General features: G+C 37.3%; 1 protein-coding gene across 9 annotated transcripts in view; it reads right to left on the minus strand.

Annotated features, from left to right (window-relative positions):
* sick (sickie) overlaps positions 1 to 22,586 on the minus strand; it is a 1,461,343-nt gene extending 1,438,757 nt beyond the window's left edge. For all 9 annotated transcript variants that reach the window (XM_081752883.1, XM_081752888.1, XM_081752884.1 and 6 more), the window contains exon 1: positions 21,645 to 22,586. In XM_081752883.1, the coding sequence (XP_081609009.1) occupies positions 21,645 to 22,571 (927 nt within the window). In that variant the 5' untranslated portion in view covers positions 22,572 to 22,586. The remainder of the gene's footprint in view (positions 1 to 21,644) is intronic.
* Positions 22,587 to 26,197: the final 3,611 nt, after the last annotated feature.

Genomic DNA, 26,197 nt, shown 5'->3' on the forward strand with positions numbered 1-26,197 from the left:
AGCCAGGATGGAAGAAAGTAGAAACACTTTCAAAGTCTTAACTGGAAGACCAATCGGAAAACGACCATTAGGAAGACCTAGGCGCAGATAGGAGGACAATATTAAGATTGATCTCGCAGAGACAGGAATACAAAGCAGAAACTGGATCCAGTTGGCTACGGGTAGAAGTCAATGGAGAGCTTTTCTAAACGCGGCATTGAACTTCTGGATTCCATAGACCATACAGTTACTTGGTATATAGCAAAATGCCTTCACAACTAGCAGATATTTGTCTTTTCTAAGGCTGTGACCAGGCCCGTATCCAGGGAAGGTCTAGGGGGCGGGCCCCCCCTAAATTTTTGCTGCCCCCCCCTAAAATTTTCACGGTAGGCTTGCAAATGAACTATATTATGGTGATAAACTATAGTAACGTTGGATTGGGCCCCCCTAACTTCAGCCTACATTTTTGGGCTGGCTACCGGCCTGGCTGTGACACGTGTATTTTACGGATATACTAGTTCTTAATAAATTATTAATTGGTAACTTCGCGCCAAAAGTAAAAGAGTACTCAATATTCATGTAACAAAATAGCACTACTGTCAGTTTTAATTGAGTGAGCGAGTGTACGTAGAAAATCCTATTTCCAGTTCGTATTTCTGTAGCATCGATAACATTTCTTTCAAAAATATTGTTTATGAATTTTTCTAGCACTTACTGTGTTTAACTGTACAGGAAACAGATTAAAATTTGTCTCGGCAAGATCTACCAAACAGTTTATATTCCACATACTGTAGCTGACACAAGGAACGAGCTCCACCGAGTTCCGTATTTCTCCGCTAGATGTCAGGAAGCGCTTGAAACTCGGACGTTCACGAAACGAACACCTACCCTACCCGTACTTGCATGAATAACGTTATTTTCGCGCTGTATCAAAGTGTTGCTGCTATTCATCTTTCGAACGAACATGTTACACACACACACACACACACACACATATATATATATATATATATATATATATATATATATATATATATATATATATATATATATATATATATATATATATCTTATTTTGGAAATATTGGAGCAAGACGGGCTTTTTCTAAACAACAACAAGTGATATGTTTTTCGTAGATGATGGCTATTTTTATGTACATTCATACCCAAAATTATAGTCGCATGTCTATAAATATCTTGTTGCAAGAATATAATTTGATAACGAATTCGCTCGGTATTTCTTATAATGTTAGTATGTGTATAATCGGCAAAGACATGTATGTGCCAAATTTCATGACAAAAAAGCAGTAAATAAGAACAATAAAACGAAAATAAAACTTTCTTGTACGTTTAGTAACATTTTGGTTTACTCATTCTAATTTTCGTATTTATAATTCTTTTCCTATGAAATTTACCACAAATATACATGTCTCGATTATACACATAGTATCAGTATTAAAAGTATCCTGCAAAATCCTTATCAAAATTATATTCTTACAAGAACACAGTTATAGATATACGACAATCATTTTGGACATGAGTGTACCTCTAGCTTGGCCCTATACCTTTGGGTTTTAACAGCTATATCCTTAATCTTCACTGCTTTGAAGCGTGTTCGATCCACAGTGAAAACTCATCTAGTTTAGTTCCACATTATACTGTAGGTCCACATCTTATATACCGTATCCTTGGTGCTTGGAAGTTAATTTCAGTCAAAAAGAAACGAATGTATGATTAAAAAGAAAAAAAAATAAAGTTTATACCCATACGAACAAAAACAATACTTTAACACTATCCCGTACCAGCTAATCAATCCAACCTGACGTAATTTCCGAAGTTCACCATCTTTCCGATTCTGAGAATTTCCTTTCCATAATATATCACGAGTGCTTAATCATCCTATCTTTTACGTTCTTTTTCTATTCCTACTTTTAATATTAGTACTCACAAGGCAATTTCGCAAAGTGTTGCACTCCGATTGTCATGAAATTTTATAGGTAGAAAGTATACCTAAAATGATCACGGATATTTTCGTTTCTGCGAAAAAACGATGCAAAAGCCCCCTCTCAAATTGTTTCTAACTAGTCCTGAAATCCAAAGAAAGACATGAACAATTGGAATGAAACTTCATGAATAAATAGTAGACATAACATGAGTGTTAATATGTGTTTTATCTTTCCTGCGGGAAAAATGTTTAAAAAGGCAGAAAGCCAATAAAAGTATGTTGTGAGGCGAAAGTTATATTTTTCGTCAATCTTTAGCATAACCCTTAAAAGTGCGTGTATGACTTCAACGAAATTTCACACATATAACATCATCATCATCATCATAGACGTTCATCCATTATTGGCATGTTACTTGCTGCACTGAGAAGATTCCATGCTCCGCGATCTTTCGCTAACCTTTTCCTCTTCACGTACGATTTCTGTGTTTTGATATCGTCCATTAATTACAGTCTCCTTCGCCCTCTCCCTCTCTTTACTGCCACCATACCCTCTAGGACGTCCTTCGATACAATTTCTTCTTACCCAATGTCCCAACCAGTTTCTCTTCCTCTTCTTAATAATATCTAAAATTGTTCTTTTCTCCCCCACCATTTCTAATACTCTGTAGAACGTCCCTCATGATACAGCTCCTTCTTATCCAATGTCCCAACCAGTTTCTCTTCCTCTTCTTAATAATATCTAAAATTGTTCTTTTCTCCCCCACCATTTCTAATACTCTGTAGAACGTCCCTCATGATACAGTTCCTTCTTAGGCAATGTCCCAACCAGTTTCTCTTCCTCTTCTTAATAATATCTAAAATTGTTCTTTTCTCCCCCACCATTTCTAATACTCTGTAGAAGTCCCTCATGATACAGTTCCTTCTTATCCAATGTTCCAACCAGTTTCTCTTCCTCTTCTTAATAATATCTAAAATTGTTCTTTTCTCCCCCACCATTTCTAATACTCTGTAGAACGTCCCTCATGATACAGCTCCTTCTTATCCAATGTCCCAACCAGTTTCTCTTCCTCTTCTTAATAATATCTAAAATTGTTCTTTTCTCCCCCACCATTTCTAATACTCTGTAGAACGTCCCTCATGATACAGTTCCTTCTTATCCAATGTCCCAACCAGTTTCTCTTCCTCTTCTTAATAATATCTAAAATTGTTCTTTTCTCCCCCACCATTTCTAATACTCTGTAGAAGTCCCTCATGATACAGCTCCTTCTTATCCAATGTCCCAACCAGTTTCTCTTCCTCTTCTTAATAATATCTAAAATTGTTCTTTTCTCCCCCACCATTTCTAATACTCTGTAGAACGTCCCTCATGATACAGTTCCTTCTTATCCAATGTCCCAACCAGTTTCTCTTCCTCTTCTTAATAATATCTAAAATTGTTCTTTTCTCCCCCACCATTTCTAATACTCTGTAGAAGTCCCTCATGATACAGTTCCTTCTTATCCAATGTTCCAACCAGTTTCTCTTCCTCTTCTTAATAATATCTAAAATTGTTCTTTTCTCCCCCACCATTTCTAATACTCTGTAGAACGTCCCTCATGATACAGCTCCTTCTTATCCAATGTCCCAACCAGTTTCTCTTCCTCTTCTTAATAATATCTAAAATTGTTCTTTTCTCCCCCACCATTTCTAATACTCTGTAGAACGTCCCTCATGATACAGTTCCTTCTTATCCAATGTTCCAACCAGTTTCTCTTCCTCTTCTTAATAATATCTAAAATTGTTCTTTTCTCCCCCACCATTTCTAATACTCTGTAGAAGTCCCTCATGATACAGCTCCTTCTTATCCAATGTCCCAACCAGTTTCTCTTCCTCTTCTTAATAATATCTAAAATTGTTCTTTTCTCCCCCACCATTTCTAATACTCTGTAGAACGTTCCTCATGATACAGTTCCTTCTTAGGCAATGTCCCAACCAGTTTCTCTTCCTCTTCTTAATAATATCTAAAATTGTTCTTTTCTCCCCCACCATTTCTAATACTCTGTAGAAGTCCCTCATGATACAGTTCCTTCTTATCCAATGTTCCAACCAGTTTCTCTTCCTCTTCTTAATAATATCTAAAATTGTTCTTTTCTCCCCCACCATTTCTAATACTCTGTAGAACGTCCCTCATGATACAGCTCCTTCTTATCCAATGTCCCAACCAGTTTCTCTTCCTCTTCTTAATAATATCTAAAATTGTTCTTTTCTCCCCCACCATTTCTAATACTCTGTAGAACGTCCCTCATGATACAGTTCCTTCTTATCCAATGTCCCAACCAGTTTCTCTTCCTCTTCTTAATAATATCTAAAATTGTTCTTTTCTCCCCCACCATTTCTAATACTCTGTAGAACGTCCTTCATGATACAGTTCCTTCTTATCCAATGTCCCAACCAGTTTCTCTTCCTCTTCTTAATAATATCTAAAATTGTTCTTTTCTCCCCCACCATTTCTAATACTCTGTAGAAGTCCCTCATGATACAGTTCCTTCTTATCCAATGTTCCAACCAGTTTCTCTTCCTCTTCTTAATAATATCTAAAATTGTTCTTTTCTCCCTCACCATTTCTAATACTCTGTAGAACGTCTCTCATGATACAGTTCCTTCTTAGTCAATGTCCCAACCAGTTTCTCTTCCTCTTCTTAATAATATCTAAAATTGTTCTTTTCTCCCCCACCATTTCTAATACTCTGTAGAACGTCCTTCATGATACAGTTCCTTCTTATCCAATGTCCCAACCAGTTTCTCTTCCTCTTCTTAATAATATCTAAAATTGTTCTTTTCTCCTCCACCATTTCTAATACTCTGTAGAACGTCCCTCATGATACAGTTCCTTCTTAGGCAATGTCCCAACCAGTTTCTCTTCCTCTTCTTAATAATATCTAAAATTGTTCTTTTCTCCCCCACCATTTCTAGTACTCTGTAGAAGTCCCTCATGATACAGTTCCTTCTTAGCCTACGTCCCAACCAGTTTCTCTTCCTCTTCTTAATAATATCTAAAATTGTTCTTTTCTCCCCCACCATTTCTAATACTCTGTAGAAGTCCCTCATGATACAGTTCCTTCTTAGGCAATGTCCCAACCAGTTTCTCTTCCTCTTCTTAATAATATCTAAAATTGTTCTTTTCTCCCCCACCATTTCTAATACTCTGTAGAAGTCCCTCATGATACAGTTCCTTCTTAGGCAATGTCCCAACCAGTTTCTCTTCCTCTTCTTAATAATATCTAAAATTGTTCTTTTCTCCCCCACCATTTCTAATACTCTGTAGAAGTCCCTCATGATACAGTTCCTTCTTATCCAATGTTCCAACCAGTTTCTCTTCCTCTTCTTAATAATATCTAAAATTGTTCTTTTCTCCCCCACCATTTCTAATACTCTGTAGAACGTCCCTCATGATACAGCTCCTTCTTATCCAATGTCCCAACCAGTTTCTCTTCCTCTTCTTAATAATATCTAAAATTGTTCTTTTCTCCCCCACCATTTCTAATACTCTGTAGAACGTCCCTCATGATACAGTTCCTTCTTATCCAATGTCCCAACCAGTTTCTCTTCCTCTTCTTAATAATATCTAAAATTGTTCTTTTCTCCCCCACCATTTCTAATACTCTGTAGAACGTCCCTCATGATACAGTTCCTTCTTATCCAATGTCCCAACCAGTTTCTCTTCCTCTTCTTAATAATATCTAAAATTGTTCTTTTCTCCCCCACCATTTCTAATACTCTGTAGAAGTCCCTCATGATACAGTTCCTTCTTATCCAATGTTCCAACCAGTTTCTCTTCCTCTTCTTAATAATATCTAAAATTGTTCTTTTCTCCCTCACCATTTCTAATACTCTGTAGAACGTCTCTCATGATACAGTTCCTTCTTAGTCAATGTCCCAACCAGTTTCTCTTCCTCTTCTTAATAATATCTAAAATTGTTCTTTTCTCCCCCACCATTTCTAATACTCTGTAGAACGTCCTTCATGATACAGTTCCTTCTTATCCAATGTCCCAACCAGTTTCTCTTCCTCTTCTTAATAATATCTAAAATTGTTCTTTTCTCCTCCACCATTTCTAATACTCTGTAGAACGTCCCTCATGATACAGTTCCTTCTTAGGCAATGTCCCAACCAGTTTCTCTTCCTCTTCTTAATAATATCTAAAATTGTTCTTTTCTCCCCCACCATTTCTAATACTCTGTAGAAGTCCCTCATGATACAGTTCCTTCTTAGCCTACGTCCCAACCAGTTTCTCTTCCTCTTCTTAATAATATCTAAAATTGTTCTTTTCTCCCCCACCATTTCTAATACTCTGTAGAAGTCCCTCATGATACAGTTCCTTCTTAGGCAATGTCCCAACCAGTTTCTCTTCCTCTTCTTAATAATATCTAAAATTGTTCTTTTCTCCCCCACCATTTCTAATACTCTGTAGAAGTCCCTCATGATACAGTTCCTTCTTAGCCTACGTCCCAACCAGTTTCTGCTCCTTTTCTGAATAATATCTAAAATTGTTCTTTTCTCCCCTGCCATTTCTAACACCCTCTCATTCGTTTTCCACTCGATCAAGCTAATTCTTTCCATTCTTCTCCATACCCACATTTCGAAATCTTCCAGTCGTTTTTCATCAATTTTGTCTGATGTCCATGTCTCCGCCCCATACACCACACGAAAAATTTTATAAGTCTTTTCCTCAACTCTTTATTCAAGATCCTACAAAACTGAATTTTCTACCTACTAAAGGCTTCTTTCGCCATTCCTATCCTTGATTTTCTTTCAATTCACACTTCATATCATTACTATTAATACTACCCAGATATCAACAACTGGTCATCTGTTCTATTTTCTCCCCTCCTACTTTTATATTTGACAACGATCCTTTCATTCCAATCACCATGGCTTTCTTCTTTCTGACATTCATTTTCATCCTATATTCTTCGCAGCCCTTTCTCAAGTTTTCTAACATCTTATTGATTTTCCCTTCAGATTCTGCAACAAGGGCCATATCACCTGCAAACCGTCTACACCTAATCACTCTGCCTTCTATTGAAATGTCACATCACAAGGATTGTCCACAAAATGATAATATGTTGACCATGGGCGGCGATTAGGGGGGCAAAGGGGGGCAGTTGCCCCCGCACTTTTTTGAAGTAACCAATTAATGTATATAGTTTCATTTGGAAATGTAACGATTTTGTATGTGTTACTGATTAATAGGAAAAAATGCTGCCATATAATATTTGCTGTTGCGTGAATACGTATTGGTTGTCTTCCCGTGGAGTAAAGAAAGCTACAGTAATTGCGTTTTAATCGCCACAGAAAATAACCCTTAAAAATAACCTATTGGAGCACAATTTCAGCATACTTTCATTTCTTCTTACAAGGGCTCGATATGTTAGTGAGCCGCTTTGAAGCTAATCGAAAGAACATTATGCAAAAAAGTAGGGCCTATTTCACAAGTTATTCTTTAATTGCACAAAAATTGACAGTTCCTAAAATGTCTTTTTTTCTTTCTAAAGTAAGGAATATCGATTAAAAAGAGCGTGATAAGAAACAACTTCTACCTTTTCCATTGTTTTGTAGTGTAATATACGAGTGAAGTGTTGTGTTTAAGGATGTACGAGTGTATATACAATAACATTTAGTAAATTGAACATAATTCTAGGTTTTAAGTTTATTTTGTATAACTGAAGTGTGGATTGATTCTAAGTATTGTTGTGTTTTGATGTGTTCCAAGAAAGTGAAAACTGCACCTAATGGCAACGAACATATTTCAAGAAGTTGCAAAAGCAAATATTTCTTTAAATGTCGTAGCATATGCTTGTAGTATTTACTGCCTTTCATTTTCTAAGAGTAATAACATACATTTAATAGCATGTGTGGAATTAAATATTAAGTTTTTCATTAATCCTCAGTTTCAATATAACTTTTGCAAAACAAGCATCATTATTCATTACTATAATTAATATTATCCTTTCTATTTATTTGTTTTGCAAATTTATTAAATAATCTGATCACACAATTTTCCAGACAGAATTTTAAGATGTTCATGAGCAAGGAATCAAATCTCTTCTTACACTTTCGTTGTTTAAGAATACAAAGGGCTAGTATCTACTTGCGTTGTTCTTCTCAATTTACTTAATAAACTATTATATACGATATACGGTATTTTAACTGAAAATATAGTATCCTATTAGTTATACAACCTTTCGTCAAACAAAATGTTAGAAACAACCAGGAAAACTAACATTTATATACAAATATTCAGATCATGTCTTGCCCCCTCACTTTTAACGTGCAACCGCCGCCACTGATGTTGACTAAAGAAACACTGAGATAGACCAATATCTACAGAGTGACCAGGAGAGATCAGTTCCCTATGAAGTTTTCAGCTGTTTCTTTTCTTTTTCTTTTTCTTTCTTTCTTTCTTTCTTTCTTTCTTTTTTTCTTTTTTTTTTTTTTTTTTTAGATTAATTGCTCTATTATCGTAGAAGTTACTGTCATTTACTCGACAATGTTTTGCATAGCTAAGGAAAGATTAATTTGCCCTCTTGCTCCCAGAAATTTATTTGCTGATCTGATGCGCCGATATTACTTTTTTTTTTTTCTTTCATTCTTTTGACAACAGTTCCAAATGGTTTAGTGTTCCGGAGGCAAACATACATTTTCTATATTCAATTGTCAGTTTAAATTTAAAAAAAAGAAATCAGCTATGGTAATTGTTCAATGCATTTCAAAGGCTTCCTTTCTAAGTAGATAATTAAGGAAAGAAGTGTTTCATAATAACAATATTTATGTATTAAGAAACCATGAATGTAAGATGAACTGAAGTTAAAACAAACCATTTGGCGTAGCAGCCTTTTTGTGGGCCTCGGATGCCATCTGTTAGCGAATGGCTGAACTACATCTAGTCTAGTGACAAACATGCGGTCAGCGCATTGCGTTGCCATGTCTCTAATAGGTGTGTCAGAAACTTTCTAGACCTAATGACCGTCATGTCTTTTATTCACGTGATTCCCAAGTGAAAAATTGCCTCACGACACTGGTTGGGGGATCGAAAATTAGGAAGCACCGGCCGGGAATCGAACACGGGACCACCCTGACGTGAATAGACTATGGTGTCCCCGTGCGAATTGAAGTTAGACTCCTCAAAAATTATCTCGGCTCCCTGTATAGTGTTCTCGCTACAATCCTGGGCTGTGAATCTCTTACTTAAAATATTAGGAGTAATTTTATTTCGGATTCTGAAGAAGGTAAAGCTGAAGCTCGCTAGATGTCAGCACGTGTTAAAACTTATTAGAATAGACAAAGCCCGTATTGAATCGTATGGTGTCTCAGTCACTCTGTTGTACTTATTGGACACGGTTGAAGAGAGGGAGTTTAATAGGGAATTGAAAGAAAAGGTCCCAAACAGTGTTCTCTGAGAAGCTATTGTGATGCAAATCACCCGGAGCTGCCTTCCCTCTTCAGGGCACATCCATCCAAAAATTGGGGGAGGAGAAAGGAGGGGGAGATGAAGCAACATGGATCCTTGTGTAATCTACCCAGAATCCTAGATCCGAGGTGTATAGGTATGTGTGAATCACTAGCTGGGAGGGGGGGTTCAATATGGTCGTAATGGTAATCCTATTGGATGACAATAGAGAAGAGGGGGGTGGGGAGTTGAGAAAAGGGTGTCTAGCGACCCGTGAGAAAATCCCCCATCCGTGGCACAAAATCTCTTATGACCCCCACCTCTCTTTTCGTCTCCATCCTTCAACAATTTCCTAAAGGTTATACATACTAGTAAACTATATATATATATATATATATATATATATATATATATATATATATATATATATATATATATATATATATATATATATACGTACTATTAAAACAGAATCAGATTATTATAACGCTTCGGCTACTCTATATGCTATTACGGTTGTCGTGTGAATACATCTCGAAATACAAATGTAGGAATATTAATTTTCTTCAATTCTTAACCATTTTGGGAAAATTCGATTGAACTTTATACTTTTCAAAATAAAATTTCTGTAAAACTAAATGCAAAATCAAAATTTATAGAGGAGATATGATGGCTCAGTGGTAGAGCGTGTCAAGGGTCCGTGGTTCGATCCCAGATTGTGTGAATTTGTGGTACAGAACATCGTGTTTGTAAGATTTCTCGAAAATCTCCTCTCGTTTCTTCCCACATTCTGATTCTAATCACCACCACTAAGCGTAACGGCCTGAGCCAAGGGCGCCCATCAGGGGGAGCAAGGTGAGGCAATCGCCCCCCCCCCTAAGAGGAAATCGTACTTAGGAATATCGAAAGCCGAATAGAATTTTTACATTAGTTATAGCAAAATTTGAAACTATATTTGAAACCTCGCTTATATTTGCCCCCCTTGGAAACGAAAACATGGGCGCCCTTAGCCTGAGCCGCTCCACGCCATCTGTTAGCGACTGGTGGAACTACGTCCAGCTTAGCGTCGAACACGTGGTCAGGTCGCCCTATCGCTAACAGACGAATCAGGAGCTTTCTAGACCTAGTGGCTATTATGTCCTTTATTCACGTGAGTCCCCAGTTTACCCCACGACGCTGGACGCCGAAAATTGGGGAAGCACCGGGCGGGAATCGGACCCGGGACCACGCGGACGTGAATCCAACGCTATAACCACTAGACTGCAGTGTCTCCCCTTTATTCTGATTCACTTTCTATAATTATTCTTCTCCTTCAGTTTAAACTAAACTTTTCATTTTTTCTTTCTTTCTTTGTTTCATTCTGATGCATGAGGTCCTGAGTTCAATCCCTGTTCGCGCCAAGTAGACTTTGTCGTGGGCACACACTACGCACATAGGTTAACTCAAGGTTCACTCTGTTTCCCCCCCACTTCCTTTATTCCACCATTTTCATTCATTCTCGTCATCACTGATTCCTTTAGCCTACACGACATAAAGGTGAGACTCAAAACTAAAATATTTTCTTTTGTTTCACTTTTAAGTGGCCTAAATGCTAGTTCTTCCTACCAAGAGAATAGGTTTCTGGAAAAATGTGAACACCCTCCCCCTTTTAAGATACGCATTTCCATCAAAGTGTAATGATAATAACTCGTAACATCATGATAGCCCTAGTGACTTTGAGATAAATGCTGAAAATCCTATCCCCTAAGCATTAGCCCTTTAATCAAGGTGAAATGCTCAAAATCCAGTTTGTGGTATCTACTATGTTTCAAAATTCGTTCCATAGCCATCTTTCCATGATACAAGAACAAATAATAGACTAGCGGTGTTTCTCAACTAGCAACGATGTTAACACCAATCGTTGACAGCCTCGACTGGCTCTTACACCCAATGGACTCCTTTAGAGATTCAGGGCGAGGGATTGAACCGCGAGTCTCCCAACGAAATTAAAATACCGCAAATTTTACAGTAATTATGTGATATCTTCAAATAGATAAAAGATAATTGAAATGTGGAACAAGAGCGCCCTAGACAATATTATTTTGCGTGAGGTACTGTTATCGCAAGTCACCTAGTGGCTTTCGGTTTTCGGTTGTGTAGAAACGCGAAAATAAATGCCGATCTTTTCAAAATGGCTCGAAATCGAAAGCTGATAAGTGAGTCGTGGTAAGGGTATCTCATGTAAAATGGTATTATATAGGGCGCTGTTGTTCCACATTTCGATTATCTTTTATCTATTTGAAGATATCAGATAATTACTGTAAAATTAGCGGTATTTTAATTTCGCCAGGATGAGGCTTCTTAAGCGAAATATAAAATGACACTGCCGCTTAAACCACTTGCGTCATGTTGCAGGACCTCGATCACATACTGCAACGTTTACGACAGTTACATCGTTGTTTAATCATCCAATACATATAACAAGTCAAGTATTTTCATTATATACAGTGGCGGCAATTGGACGTTAAAAGTGGGAGGCAAGACATGATTTGAATATTTGAATATCAATGTTAGTTTTCCTGGTTTGTTCCCAACACTTTGTTTGACGAGAGGTTGTATAACTAATAGGATATTATCTTTTTCAGTTAAAATACTGCATATCGTATTTAATATTTTATTAACTAAATTGATAAGAGCAACGCAAGTAGGTACTAGCTCTTTGTATTCTTAAACAACGAAAGTGTAAGAAGAGATTTGATTCCTTGCTCATGAACATTTTAAATTTCCGCCTGGAAAATTGTGTGACCAGATTATTTAATAACAAAATTGCAAAACAAATAGAAAGGATAATATTAATCATACTACTAAACAGTGGCGTATTTACGATTTTGTTTCGGGGGAGGCTTTGCCTGAAAATGTGAAAATTCAGCAAGCTATTTCATATACTTTACTATAGTAAGTAAGATTTCGGGGTGGGCTTAAGGCCGGAAGCCCCCTAAATACGCCACTGGTAATAAATAATGAGGTTTGTTTTGTAGAACTTATATTTATACTGGGTATTCATGTACAACTTATATTTTTAATTCCACACATGCCATAAAATATAAGTTATTACTCTTAGAAAATGAAAGACAGTAAATACTACAAGCATATTGTACGACATTTAAAGGAATACGCAATTGCAATATTAATTGCTTTGAATTGCAATTAAAACGCAATTCCTGTAGCTTTCTTAACTCAACAGGAAGACAAATAACCAGTACTACTCACGTAACGGCAAATATTATATATATGCCACCAAGCGTGCCCATGTTGTGGTTTCCAAGGGGGACAAGTATAAGCGATATTTCAAATGTAGTCTCAAATTTTGTGGTAACTATTCTAAAATGTCTATTGAGTTTTCGATCTTCCGTAGCACAATTTCTTCTCAAGGGGAGGAGCGCCCCACATTTCCCCCCTGATGGGCGCACTTGTATGGCACCATTTTTTCTATGAACCAATAATACATAAAAAAAAACTTCATACTTCCACATGAAACTAGATACATTAAGGAGTAACTTCAAAAAGTGAGGGGCAATTGCCCCCTCTTACCCCCTAATTGGAGCCCCTGATTATATGATAGCAGAGGTCCACTGGCATGGAACTTTGACTTCCAGTCACGCAGTGCACTAAGCGCATTATTCCGTATCTGCCTACACAAAAATTTCGGAACGTAACGCAACGCAAAAATCATTTATAACAGCTATGATTATTATCGGAAACTAAAATGGATTTTGCGTTGCATTAATATAAGTCGTTACGGAATGAGCCCCTTAGTTTACTACCATTTATACAGCATGGCCCAAAAGTACACACCCCTGCATTGATTAAGTATAGCAATCTAGCTTATAGGTTTATTTACTTCGGTTGTTCCGAGCTTAAGATAAAAGTAAAAAGACATTAAGAACAAATAATAAAGAAACTACGTCTACCTGATGGATAACAAAAAGAAATTATATAAAATGCAATGAGTTGATTAGTGCCGGACTGTATAGGAGTCTACTTACTTTTGGGCCACCCTACACTTATTTTAGATAATTGTTTTAGTCTGCTGCCACAATGGCGCTCTTATCGACTTGCCTGAAGATTACCAGTATGCTTACAGCACATAGATTATATTCCTTTCTTATGTTTGTTCTTCAATCACCTTCAGCCTCTTCGTAATCTTTCTTCGTTGTCATGCAATTTAAACCTTTTGAATTTTATAGTAGCATTGTTTGCTCCATTTCTTAAGGGAGATAAAAATAAAAGCAGTGAGCAATCTCACCTAATTCCATCAGGCTTCTACTCTGCCATTTATTAAAGGTTTGCATGCCATCTACAACAACAACAACAAGACAGGAGTTCAACCACCCCCTCCCTCTTGGGCTGCCCCCATGTGGAAAATGAATGAATCACAAGATAGATGGTTACAATTCTTCCGTCTTCCGTGACGTCACTGTTTCAGAGTTGAACGTGGATAACGAAGGAATCTAACGCTCCCTCCTTTCAGTCTACATTTCGGGATGATGGGGGATACAGGATAATGGAAATAAGGATTTATATTTCCTCATTGAATGCACCATTCTTCTTTCACGTTAATTGCTTCTATGTATCTGTTATAACAACAGCAGAGAATGGGTAGTTGTTATGTCATTACAACAGCAAAATGGATTAACTATCGGAACGTCGAAAATAAGCAATATGTCTTATGCAACTTATTCTTCACATAAATACTCGAAACTTGGTACAATATTCTCCTCATATTCAGTTAAACAAAATACACCAGAGTTCCGTTTAAGAGTCTTCATCCTGGCGAAATTAAAATACCGCTAATTTTACAGTAATTATGTGATATCTTCAAATAGATAAAATATAATCGAAATGTGGAAGAAGAGCGCCATTTTACATGAGAAACCGTTATCACGACTCACTTACCTGCTTTCGATTTCGAGCCATTTTGAATATCGGCATTTATTTTCGCGTTTTTAAACAGCTGAAAACGGAAAGCCACTAGGTGACTTGTGATAACGGTACCTCACGCAAAATAATATTGTCTAGGGCGCTCTTGTTCCATATTTCGATTATCTTTTATCTATTTGAAGATATCACATAATTACTGTAAAATTAGCGGTATTTTAATTTCTCTGGGATGAAGACTCTTAACCAAATTTGATCATGATCTTCGGCTGCTTTCAAAAAAGTGGCCCTGTAGTGGCCAAATGGTCAGTGATTGGTGGTTGTTGCCCACTATGATTTTTTCTCAGGATCACAATATCTACAACACATCAGGATTTCAGCATTTTCACCAAAAGCCAGAATAATGTTAATTTCTGCTGTTTTCAAAAAAAGTGTCCCTGTAGTGTCCAAACGGTCAGTGATTGGTGGTTATGCCCGTTGAGACTTGTTCTCAGAATTACAATATCTACAACATATCATGGTTCAAGTAATTTTCACTGAAATCCAGAATATCGGTATCTTTGGCTTTTTTTTTTTTTTTTTTTTTTTTTTTTTTTTTTTTACAGTGGCCTTGTAGTGGCCAAATAGTCAGTGATTGGTGGATGAGCCCATTGAGACTTTTTCTCAGGATCATAATATCTACAACATATCACGGTTTCAGTCATTTTCACCGAAATCCAGAATATCGTTATCTTCGCCTGTTTCAAAAACGTGGCCCTGTAATGGCCAAATGGTCAGTGATTGGTGGATGTGCCCATTCAGACTTTTTCTCAGAATCACAATATCTACAACATGTCACGGTTTGAAGCAACGCCACCGAAATCCAATTTCCATCAGGATTGTGCGGGCTCCTTTTCTGTTGTAAGGGGTCCAAGTTTTGTGGGGAATGTCCAATGCTACTAGTCATTATGTCTCTGAAGTTTCCAACCGATATTATTGTGCACCCGAAAAGAAGATAAATAATTGTAAAATTTTTCCATCTATATTTTCAGGAAGAAAGGACAGAACTAAATTGTTTTTATAAGAGAAAGAGTGCAGATAAAGTATAAGATCCAATTTTCGTGCTACAGCAGTCATTTCCTCATTAAACAAGTATAGTTTTAGTGAGAACGTGCACAAATGTAAGTTAGACATTTTTTTGGAGGGGATCTGGACCCGGGGAGTACGCTCCTGCACACGGGACTCGTGAAATTTCCCGTCTTGTCTCGATTGTCGCATTGGAAATGAGAAGTGTTATGTTTGTCGTCTAATCTAAGGAATTTGAAAACGTTCTTCTTGTCTTGTTGTCGAAAAAAGAATCCAGACAAGATGACAAATTTCTGTCCTGTTGGCAACAGAATTTCTATTGACGCTCCAAAGTTAAAAAATAACACAAATTCACAGAAAAAAATACATAAATGTTTTGCTTAATTGCATTTTTTTCATTCTAAACTTTACTTCTCCCCTTAAAGACTTATTTTTTTTATAACGTTCCTATTTTTTTTCTTTTTTCGCGTCGGTTGAAAGAAGTTACTTCTTTAGATGGACAAAACTTTTGATGTTTTTCTTTAGACTTTTTAGTAGCAACTAATTAAGGAGAGACGCTCGTTAGCAGAATGCAACATTCTTTTTCTTTAGAAAGAACTTTTTGTTTTTTTATCTTGGCTCACGCCTTCATTTATTTTTCGTCTCGCCTGCTTTTACCTGTTCCGTTAATTGCACGTCGTGAGCTGATTCCTTAAACAGTTTAACATTCGGTCTTCTTCCTTTCTGCTCGCAAAAATGAGGCGTAAAGCTCCCACGTAAACTAAATTTACATTCAAGTCAAAGAGAAATAGTATCTCTAACTTTAGATAGAGCCACGGTCTCATTTTCTTCATTTTATTTAACTAACCTTACAGCCTGAGGAATTCGAGGGTTAATTGCCACAGAAACAAAATGTATCTCTAAGAATTACATCACGCTGGATTGTTTCCACATGAACTTGTTCTTTGATGTCCTACAGACAGGAGCGTCATTTCAGATTGCTGGAATAAGCAAGCAGATTCCTCAACGACATAAGAATTTCACATTTGGACCTCCAAACTATGCTATGCATAACAGTCGGAAGTTTTGTAGAACGGCTTTGTCCGTCCGTCTGTCGGCAGATATTAGTGAGCTCCCTTGTGGCTAAGAGATTAGCGAACGCGCCTTAGACGGTGGGAGATCCGGGTTCCATTCCCGGCGGAAGATCGCGGGAATCGGAAGCAAGTGTGGTTCGTATCTCACATTAAGCTGAAGGTCCACGTCTCATATAGCCTATAGAGCGTCTTGAGATGTTGAATCGATTGCAAAATAATCGATATTTCTGACCGTTTTTGCTCTATGGCAATCGATTGCGAAACCACACCAAAACAAACATCATAGCACAAACGGTAAGAGATATCGAGATGTGTTTTCTTTCAATCGATTCAGCGTTCCAAAGATAGATTCCGTCTCTTCCACTAACTCTCTTTTCAAACCGGAAGTGGATCAAATTTATTCGGGTGAGCTATCGGCTCAGGCTCAGGTGAGCTATCAGCTCATGCCGCTCGGTTGAAACAAGTCCATCAGTTTGGTTCGACTCGGTTGAACTGAGCCGATGGCCCGAGCCCGAATACTTGCTCCTCAGGAACTCAAACACGGAACCTCGCGAACGTATCCTTGCCTCCTAGACTTCACGACTAAAGTGATCGGCAATCAACTAGCTTTTTGTATTCAACCGCCTATCTTTTATTTTCATACACGGTATTGTTGATAATAATAATAATAATAACAGTAAATAGCAATAATATCATTAGTAATCGTTATATTATCTGTAAGGATACTTGAAGGCAATACTTGGACCTACACACATGATTTGGCTCGATTTTGGCTCGACTCGACTCGAAACTCGATCAGAATTCGAGTCGAGTTGTGGGAAATTTTTCGAACCGAGCTCTAGAGTCGAGCTGAAAGATGTCTGTTTCGAGTCGAGTCGAGTTTCATAGAAAACTCGCTCATGCCCATCCCTACTTATATATATATATATATATATATGTATGTGTGTGTGTGTGTGTGTGTGTGTGTGTGTGTCAGAATCACAATATTAATTTTTAACAAACATTAGGCTCCAAATTCATTACAATAGTCTTTTTTTTTTTTTCGTGATCAATTCGAAGGTTGGTAATTTTGAGATTTTCTGTATTAGTGTTGCCCCAAAGATAGTTTGAGCTCCCTCGTTGCTAAGCGGTTATCTTACGTGCCTTTGGTGTGGAGGACCCGGGTTTGATTCCTGGAGGAGATCATCTGGCTAGGATCTCACGTTAAACTGTAGGTCCACGTCTCATATAGCTTCGCTGCTGAAATGGAAGCTAAATTCAAATCAACCAGGGATAGCTTCCAATGTTTGAGAGCACAAAGTTTTTATTATCGACCTGAACTAGTTTTTCAATGGTTTAGTTTGTAGGAACATGGCCACTGCTGATAATTGCGTTCAAATTTTCGAACAGTGGACCTGCCACCACTGCCTCCTCTACAGCTCCTCTATTCGTGACAGTAGTCCATGAAATCTAAGTTTAGGCAAGGTGAGCTTCCAGTGAAAGCCCTCAATGATGATTTCAACGTGTAAAGTTGTGTTTACAAGAAGAAGCACGAAGAGCAAAATGTTCCTCTCGACCCTCGACACGTCTTGCTAATTTCAACGCAGCCAGCTCAACATCAGACAAGAGAAAGAATCTTTCTTCAGTCCCTAGATGGCAGCAGCAGTACAGCACGTTCTCTAGTTCTCCGTTGTGTCTACAACGGTAATTAAATTCAGCCACAAAGCACAGCAAAACTAGTTGGAAAAAAATATACTACAAAAAAAAGAACCTTTCTCAGATTAGCTGCAATAAGTGGAAGCTGAACATCAAGGGCGGCCTAAAAGGAAAATGTTTGGGGGGTGGAGGAGGAGGCTGCAGAACTACAGATGAAATTAAAGCCAAAAGCCTTACTTGTCTAAACAGAAGAAATAATGATATATAAAAAAAGGACTCTCTACAATAGGACATTGTATGAGAATATGGGAGCGTACAATACCAGAATATGTCTGGACAAAAGAGGGTAGAAACGTAATAAAACGTCGAAATTTCACGAGACTGAAAACCATAAAGATGGCCGCATTTGGCTTCAGGTATTATTTCTTGGATGAACAAACAAGCTGGACCATTTCCACAAAAGACTGTTTTACAAAATGCAAACAGAAACGATTCATGTGAAAACGGAATTTACATTTCCTTCTCTTTTAAATAATTATTATGTACTGTTGCATAGAGGAAGTGAGAAAATACTTTTAATTTGAGATAATGGAATTTAGTAGACAAACGTTAAAATTAAAGCTCTTTCCGTAAAAATAGTAGGGTTGCAGTTGTAGCTATAGTTTACTTATTTACTTGCGTGGTTGCACATAAAGCAGGTTGGTCATTTTACAGTGAAGCATGTAACATCACTAATAGGTAAGCAAAAGGCAACGCTACAAGTACACCACATGGCGTTCGCTTTGCATGCCGTGATGAGCTTTCAGGTGGCTGAGGGGTTAGCGTACGTGCCTTTGCGTGGGAGACCCGAGTTCGATTTCCGGCCGGAGCTCATGTGGTTCGGATCCCATGTTAAGCTGTAAATCCACGTCTCATATAACCACGTTGCTGAAACGGACGCTAAAATCAAATCAAATCAAAATCAAGAATGACATGGTATTTACTTAATAATTATTGAAACTGGAAGAGGTAATGGATTAGACCGGAGATGGGATATATTCTTGGGACAATTAATTAATTGCAGTAGTAGAGCCCGTTCACCTGTAGTACGTGAGGTCCTTAGTGCGATTCCAGTTCGCGCCAAGTGAGATATGTGGTGGACAAACACCGTGTGCGTAGGCTTTCTCGGGTTCTCCCGTTTCCTCCCACTTCATTCATATCTCATTATCACCGTCTCCTTTAGCCTAGCTGGTATAATCATGGGACATACAACTTAAAGATTTCATTTTTCATTTCATTTGGTTTATTAATTGTAGACAACAGCTTCCGGAAGTGGCCCTGCGTAGCGTAGTCTTAGATCTTGTAATGGATTTTCACCACTTCCGGTTTCACTAGAGAATTTAGAATGGAGCTATAATGTCTTCTTAGACCGTTTCTACTCTAACGATCAATGTTAAAACCGGAAATGGTTAGTTTCTACTACTTCCGGTTTGAGTATCTGCTTCAAAAACGAGCTCGGTATACAACTTTTGACTCTCTACATTCTGGGAAAATTTGACGATGCTTGCTTAAGAGTCTTCATCCCGGCGAAATTAAAATACCGCTAATTTTACAGTAATTATGTGATATCTTCAGATAGATAAAAGATAATCGAAATGTGGAACAAGAGCGCCCTAGACAATATTATTTTGCATGAGGTACCGTTATCACGACTCACTTATCTGCTTTCGATTTCGAGCCATTTTGAAAATCGGCATTTATTTTCGAGTTTCTAAACAGCTGAAAACGGAAAGCCACTAGGTGACTTGTGATAACGGTACCTCACGCAAAATAGTATTGTCTAGGGCGCTCTTGTTCCATATTTCAATTATCTTTTATCTATTTGAAGATATCACATAATTACTGTAAAATTAACGGTATTTTAATTTCGCCGGGATGAAGACTCTTAAGTAATTCTTAAGATTTTTTTTTTTTTTTTTTTTTTTTTGTCAGATGGAGAATGTAAATATATAAAGGTATACAGGCTAAACTAGACTCCTCATAAAGTCCTTCTCGTTTCTTGGGAACATTACTTATAACGATGCGTGCAATATTATAGATACGGCTTTCTACCATGATCAGTTAATCGATTTGTCTGTTGTTAATAAATCAATTTCGTCCAAATCTGCAGTCACAATCTTTTGTCTTTCGATTGCAATGTTCGACATATTTAACGGTTTTTTGAGGCTATCATTACTTGACCTTCATAGCTCAAAGGCTCAGTAGAGAATGATAGTCAAAAGAAGTTGAGAACAGTGTCTGGCTTCCAAAGATGTGTGAGGCAGCCGACAGCAAAGTTAGGGAACACAATTCGACTGCAGGAAAATTGAAGACGTTAAATGTATTAAAATATTTCTTGACCTACGTAATACAAGGTGTCCCACTTAAAACGCAAGGGATGTTCAAAATATTTATGAAGTTGAAAAACAATACTGAGCCGGATCAGTAGAGCAGAGTTGTCTTCAACATTGGGAGATGGGAAGATTTGAGGCTTATCCTGGGGAGACATCAATTTCATCATACTTTCCTTTGTAGCAATCGGGAAAAAAAATCATCACATTTCTCTCCAAAAAAACACATTTCAAATTGGATTATTGGGAGGGGACAGTCCCCCCAGTTTCAAGATTAGAGGGGACATGTCCTCCTCATCCCCCCGGGATTTGCGCCAGTGCACGTATAAATGATACATCAATAAACATCAGTACCCAAATACACATTCTGTTGCACTTTAACACAGGCAATGTTGCCAGTGCGTAGTGTAAAACTTCAAAACCCACGTTTTGGCAGGTACGCCATTAATGGCCGAGTTCTGGACAAGCTGATGGTGAAAATGAACCATTTTTCTTCGACTACGATAACTACCTATCCAATCCCCAAATCCTTGCTGAAATTTGTGTGCTGTATGTGCATGCACACATGTGACATACTATTTACCATGTTTTGTAAATATTTTTTTTAGACTTTCACTTACATTTGGCAACACTGCATGTACACACGTGGATTTCATTAGCTATTTTTATGTTTAAAAATATCTACATGGATCAAGCTAAAAAAAAAATTGGTGTATAATTTATACGTGTACCTCATTCCGTTCAAAAGTTAGCCTACACCTGATTCCAACTTGCGTTTTAAATGGAACACCCTGTAAAATTTTCTCGGAACAGTACTGTTATTAAGAAATGCCTGCAAGGTTATTAAGGAAGAAGGTTCATGATACAAAGTTTAATTTTGAGAATTAGAAAAAAAACTGAGTTGAAATTTTAAAACCAATTGACTACTGAAGCCTTTCTATTTCAACTGTGCCTTCGGAAAATATGTGAAACATATGCCAATTTGTCATTCAGTCGTTTGGTCTTCGCGTGTGAAGATCGTAAGCTACTTAGAATGGCTAACAAGACAATGTACCGGGAAGCTCGTCAATCTGGCAACCCTGCCTGCATCCAAAGTCGGTCGAAGCAACTTGTCCCTCCTCTTTCGAGGGAAGTGCTGGAAAACATACAGCAGCGCCAGCAGGGTCACACTTGAAATAGAAAAGCTCTATTAACTATTTTTCTCTAACAAAATTCAAAATTCAAGGACTTACCTCAGTTCTCTGATTATTCGACGCAATATCAACTGCACTCAGCAAATGACTAAGTTCTTCCACTTCAACACTACAGGATAATTCTTCGTGTTTCTCTTTTACCTCTTTATTTTCACTTGCACTACACGTAACACTCACTTCCACTCGTGGTTCAATGTTGCTAATCCCAGCATCGTTACTGTCCTCCCGAAACTTATTTTCATCACTCGCAACTTCCTCTTCGGCTCTTGGGCCAGTATCAGAAGCTTCCGTACTCCCAGTACTCGCGCTTTTAGTGCATACAGATCTCACTGGGATATTTCCCATACTTTTCTCCGAATACCGTTTTTCCTCAGTAGCTTCAGACTGTTTTGCAATCTGAAGCCTAGACGGTCTCCGTTTAACAGTACCCGTACACGCCGATGGGGAATCCCAATCAACTTGGTTGACCAGTGAGAATTCTTTTTGACTCAAGTTAAGATCAGAATTTGAAGTAATAGATTCTGATTTTTTAGGGGTATTGGGAACACTTTTCCTAAATTCAGATCTTTGTGACGAATTTGATGCAATTTGATCGTTTTTAGAGACTAAAGATTTGGGTCTCGGATCTAGTTTGACACTACGGCTTATTTGTAGTGTAGGTAACCTTGAGACACTTTCAACAGCCTGTTCCGGACGAGCACTAACAATATGTTTCGTGGACGAAGGACCACATTCTATATTTTTGGTGGTTTCTAAACGAGTATCACAACTAGATGGTATTGCTGAAGCACCTTCGAGAATACGTTTCTCGTAGACGCGAGATCTGACCGTACCACGAGTGCGAAACGACAATCGAACTTCATTTAAACTTCTACAAGCACCGAAGTCGACAAGTTTCGGCTCCAATTGATGTGAGATGTCATTTTGTGATGAACCACTCACGTTTCTGTTCACTTCCAGAAGCATTTCAGGCCGTTGTAGATGTTAGGACAGTCATTGGACAAGTGAACATAGAATCTTCTTTTGAAGCTTGTTTCGCGAAATATCAAGTATTTATTACCTTAATTTTGTTACTCAGAGCGCAGACAAAGCCTATATTGTTTAGGTGAATATTTCTGACAATTGTTTTCTATTTTCCTCTATACCTGTAGTATCTCCGAAGAATATCCTTTTTGTTCCCAGTACAATATAACTCGCGAGGTGTGTGATGTTGTTTCGGACACATGTTGAGTTTCTCACTGGTCTTCCTGTGAGGGGGTGAATATGAAAAGAATAAAACTAATTATCTGGTATACCACAAATGCACAAAAGAATGCTAATATTATATTGACGCCCTGACGTAGATAAATAAAACGTTTATACACACAGACCACATATCAATAACCACAGGTATTGCTGTTAATTTTTCCTTGTCTAAACACCACAAGGTCATAGATCGGACTGCGCTTTTGAAAATTCAGGAGAGGGTGGTGCGCTTTGGAGGGAGGATTGTATCCCGCTCGCCTATCTCTCTTCAGCCAGCATCAAGCATCATGCAAGAGGAATAGGAAAAACAGAAAAAAAACATGGTCACTGGAGAATTAAAAGAAGCGGATGAAAGATGATGGGAGGAAAGGATACGTAACACACACACATGTCTCTACCGACCTACACTTGGAAACTTTCTCAAAAGCATGGAATTTCTTATCGAGCACGGGGTCAGAGGTCAGAACGCTTGGTTTCTTGCAAGCAGTAGCTGAACGGCAAATGAAAGGCAATTATAGAAGAGTTAATTTCAACCCATGTTCCACCCACCCTCGTGCACCTCATCCATCCCGCCTCAAAAAAAAAAAAAAAAAAAAAGTATCGTCTTGTCGGGAAACCTAAACCTCACAGCCTCTTCTAAAAAGAGTGTGACTGAAAGAAAGGGACAGAGAAGGAAAATATAGAGTTGATTAGTTTATCCTTTAAAAAAAAAGACCAAACACGATGATAATCTTGCTAACAAGCGCCCTCTTATTTCAAGGTTCGTTACTTTACACGACAGATTTCCAGGAACAAGACATCTTTCTTTCCTGAGAAGCCATTCCTTTTAAAAAATTATGGGAACAAGCAAAGAAAAGAAAAAAACAAGACCATATACAACAGCCAAAATATTTTGACCATAGTTTAAAAAAAACTAATTAAAAATTAAAGAAAAAACTAAATCATATCTGAAAATTGAACTTAAGATTTGAAACCTAACGCGATAAGGACTGTCGTGGGTTATTCCAGTTAGAGATCTGATATTGGAAGAGAAGAGACTGTATTCTAGTTTTTGTGATAATGTCCGTGTGACTAAATGTAAAGCATCATTGTCTTTCGTTTCAGGAGAGTCAGGTTAGATCTTGAATTAGAGTACATTAGGTTTGCATCCCTCATTACTAGAGACCGGATGTTTAGGTAATAAAAACCTGGAAAATAGACAAGCAAATAGGCACTTAACATTTAAAAAATAGGCAGTAAAATAGGCACTCCTCGAAATAATGAAGATAAGTACTCAATACAATTAAAAAATAAATTCAGGTCATAGAGAGTGTTCAAAGAATATAGAAAGATACCTATTCGTTTAATATCTTCTTTTACTGTATACATAAAAACGAAGCTTGACATGCATTACATGTAGGCTATATATTTTTATATTATATATTATTTATATCATATAAATTATATATTTTCCCACTGAACTTTGATTTTGAAGAAAATGCTTAGAATAGGCAAATTAGGCATTCAAGCAATTATTAGGCAATAAGGGGCGAAATATGCAAAATAAAATTGCCTCAAATTGAAACTATAACCTCCCATGTAAACTTCAAAATTTTATTTTTGATCATATCTTTAATATTAAAGAATAGGCATTTTGTCTAATATCCAGTCTCTATTCATTACCCTGATGACTGAGTAGTAAAGCACTCACTTCTTGTGCGATGGCTCTCTGGTTCGATCCCAAGTTTAGTCCGTGATGGACAACATCGCATCCGTGAAATTTCTGCGAGTTCTCCCCAGTGGCGGATCTAGGCCAGGGCCGGAGGGCCTAGATCCCCCCAGTTTTCTCAGTGACAAAATAATTTAAGCTATTATTTATATATTTTTGAAAGTTTATGTACAGTATATATAGCATAGTCTGGGTACTGGCTTCCCCCCAGTTTTTACCTTCTAGATCCGCCACTGGTTCTCCCGTTTTTTTTCTCACATGCGGCTTATTGCACCATTTCTTTATTAAGAATTCATTTCAATAATCATATGTCTCTTTTAACCTACAGTGCATGATCGTCGGAATACACATTTCATTTTATTGCATTTTCTAGGTCTGTATAGTCCTAGTTTAGAAGATGAGTATTAAAGCAGAAATACACTTGTTACTGTTCGGAAAATTTTAACCTCAACTTACAACACTAATAATAACAAAACGACTGGACTCTTTCTAAATGTGAGTATGGAGGAAAACAGAGAATATTAGCTGGGCGCACAAAACATGGTGAAGTAATGTTAACAACCAATGGAAAGAGCAAAACAACACTAAAGATATATTTTAAAAAGAGGAAAAAGTAACTGATTAAAATATTACTTGAGAAGGACTTGTCTTTGTAGGGATATTGTATAGGGCATAGAAATAGTCTTCTGATGTCAGCTAAATACATGTAACAACAATAGAGAACTATCATAGCGCATATTTTAAAAATTTTAAACACGCTAGTGTATCATTTTAGTCAAAATTGTATTTATTGGAAGATTTTAAGAGACTCCATCACGGCGAAATTAAAATACTGCTAATTTTACGGTAATTATGTGCTATCTTCAAATAGATAAAAGATAATCGAAAAGTGGAACAAGAGCTCGCTAGACAATATTATTTTACACGAGATATCATTATCACGACTCACTTATCTGCTTCCGATTTCCAGGCATTTAGAAAATCAGCATTTATTTTAATCAGCGTTTATAAATGGCTGCAAATGGAAAGCTACTAGGTGACTCGTGATAACATCTCATGCAAAATAATATTGCCTAGCGCGCTCTTGTTCCACATTTCGATTATATTTTATGTAATACAAGATATCACAAAATTACTGTAAAATTAGCAGTATTTTAATTTCGCACTGATAGACGTCTTAAGTTTATCGCCCCGTTCAGCACCGAAGCTATATAAAACGTTGACCTATAGCTTAACATGAGGTTCGAACCACATCAACTCTCACCGGAAATCTAATAAAAGTGTGTTTATATTTAGGAAAATACTGTATTAGTAAATAGGAAGTAAATAATCAAACTCAGATTGTTTAACTAAGATAGAAAATTGTTTAACATTTCAAATTTAAACAACAAAATGAAGAAGTTAGTTAGTTTTTAATAAGAAGTGATACATTTAACTTTGTGACGTAGTGAAAGAAAAAGAAAATAAGCAGTGTGCATCTAGTATCTCAGAAATTGGAACAAAATAGAGATACCCATAACACCTAACGCTGACACCTTTAATACAGGAAACTGGATATGTACAGTACGATGTCTCTTGTAATATAATGGGTAATAAAGGTCCGTGTGTAATCACCTATTTGGGTATTAGGTACTGATTA

This window comes from Thermobia domestica, chromosome 3 (assembly GCF_964235325.1).
Source record: "Thermobia domestica chromosome 3, izTheDome1.hap1.1, whole genome shotgun sequence".
NCBI classification, from domain to species: domain Eukaryota; kingdom Metazoa; phylum Arthropoda; class Insecta; order Zygentoma; family Lepismatidae; genus Thermobia; species Thermobia domestica.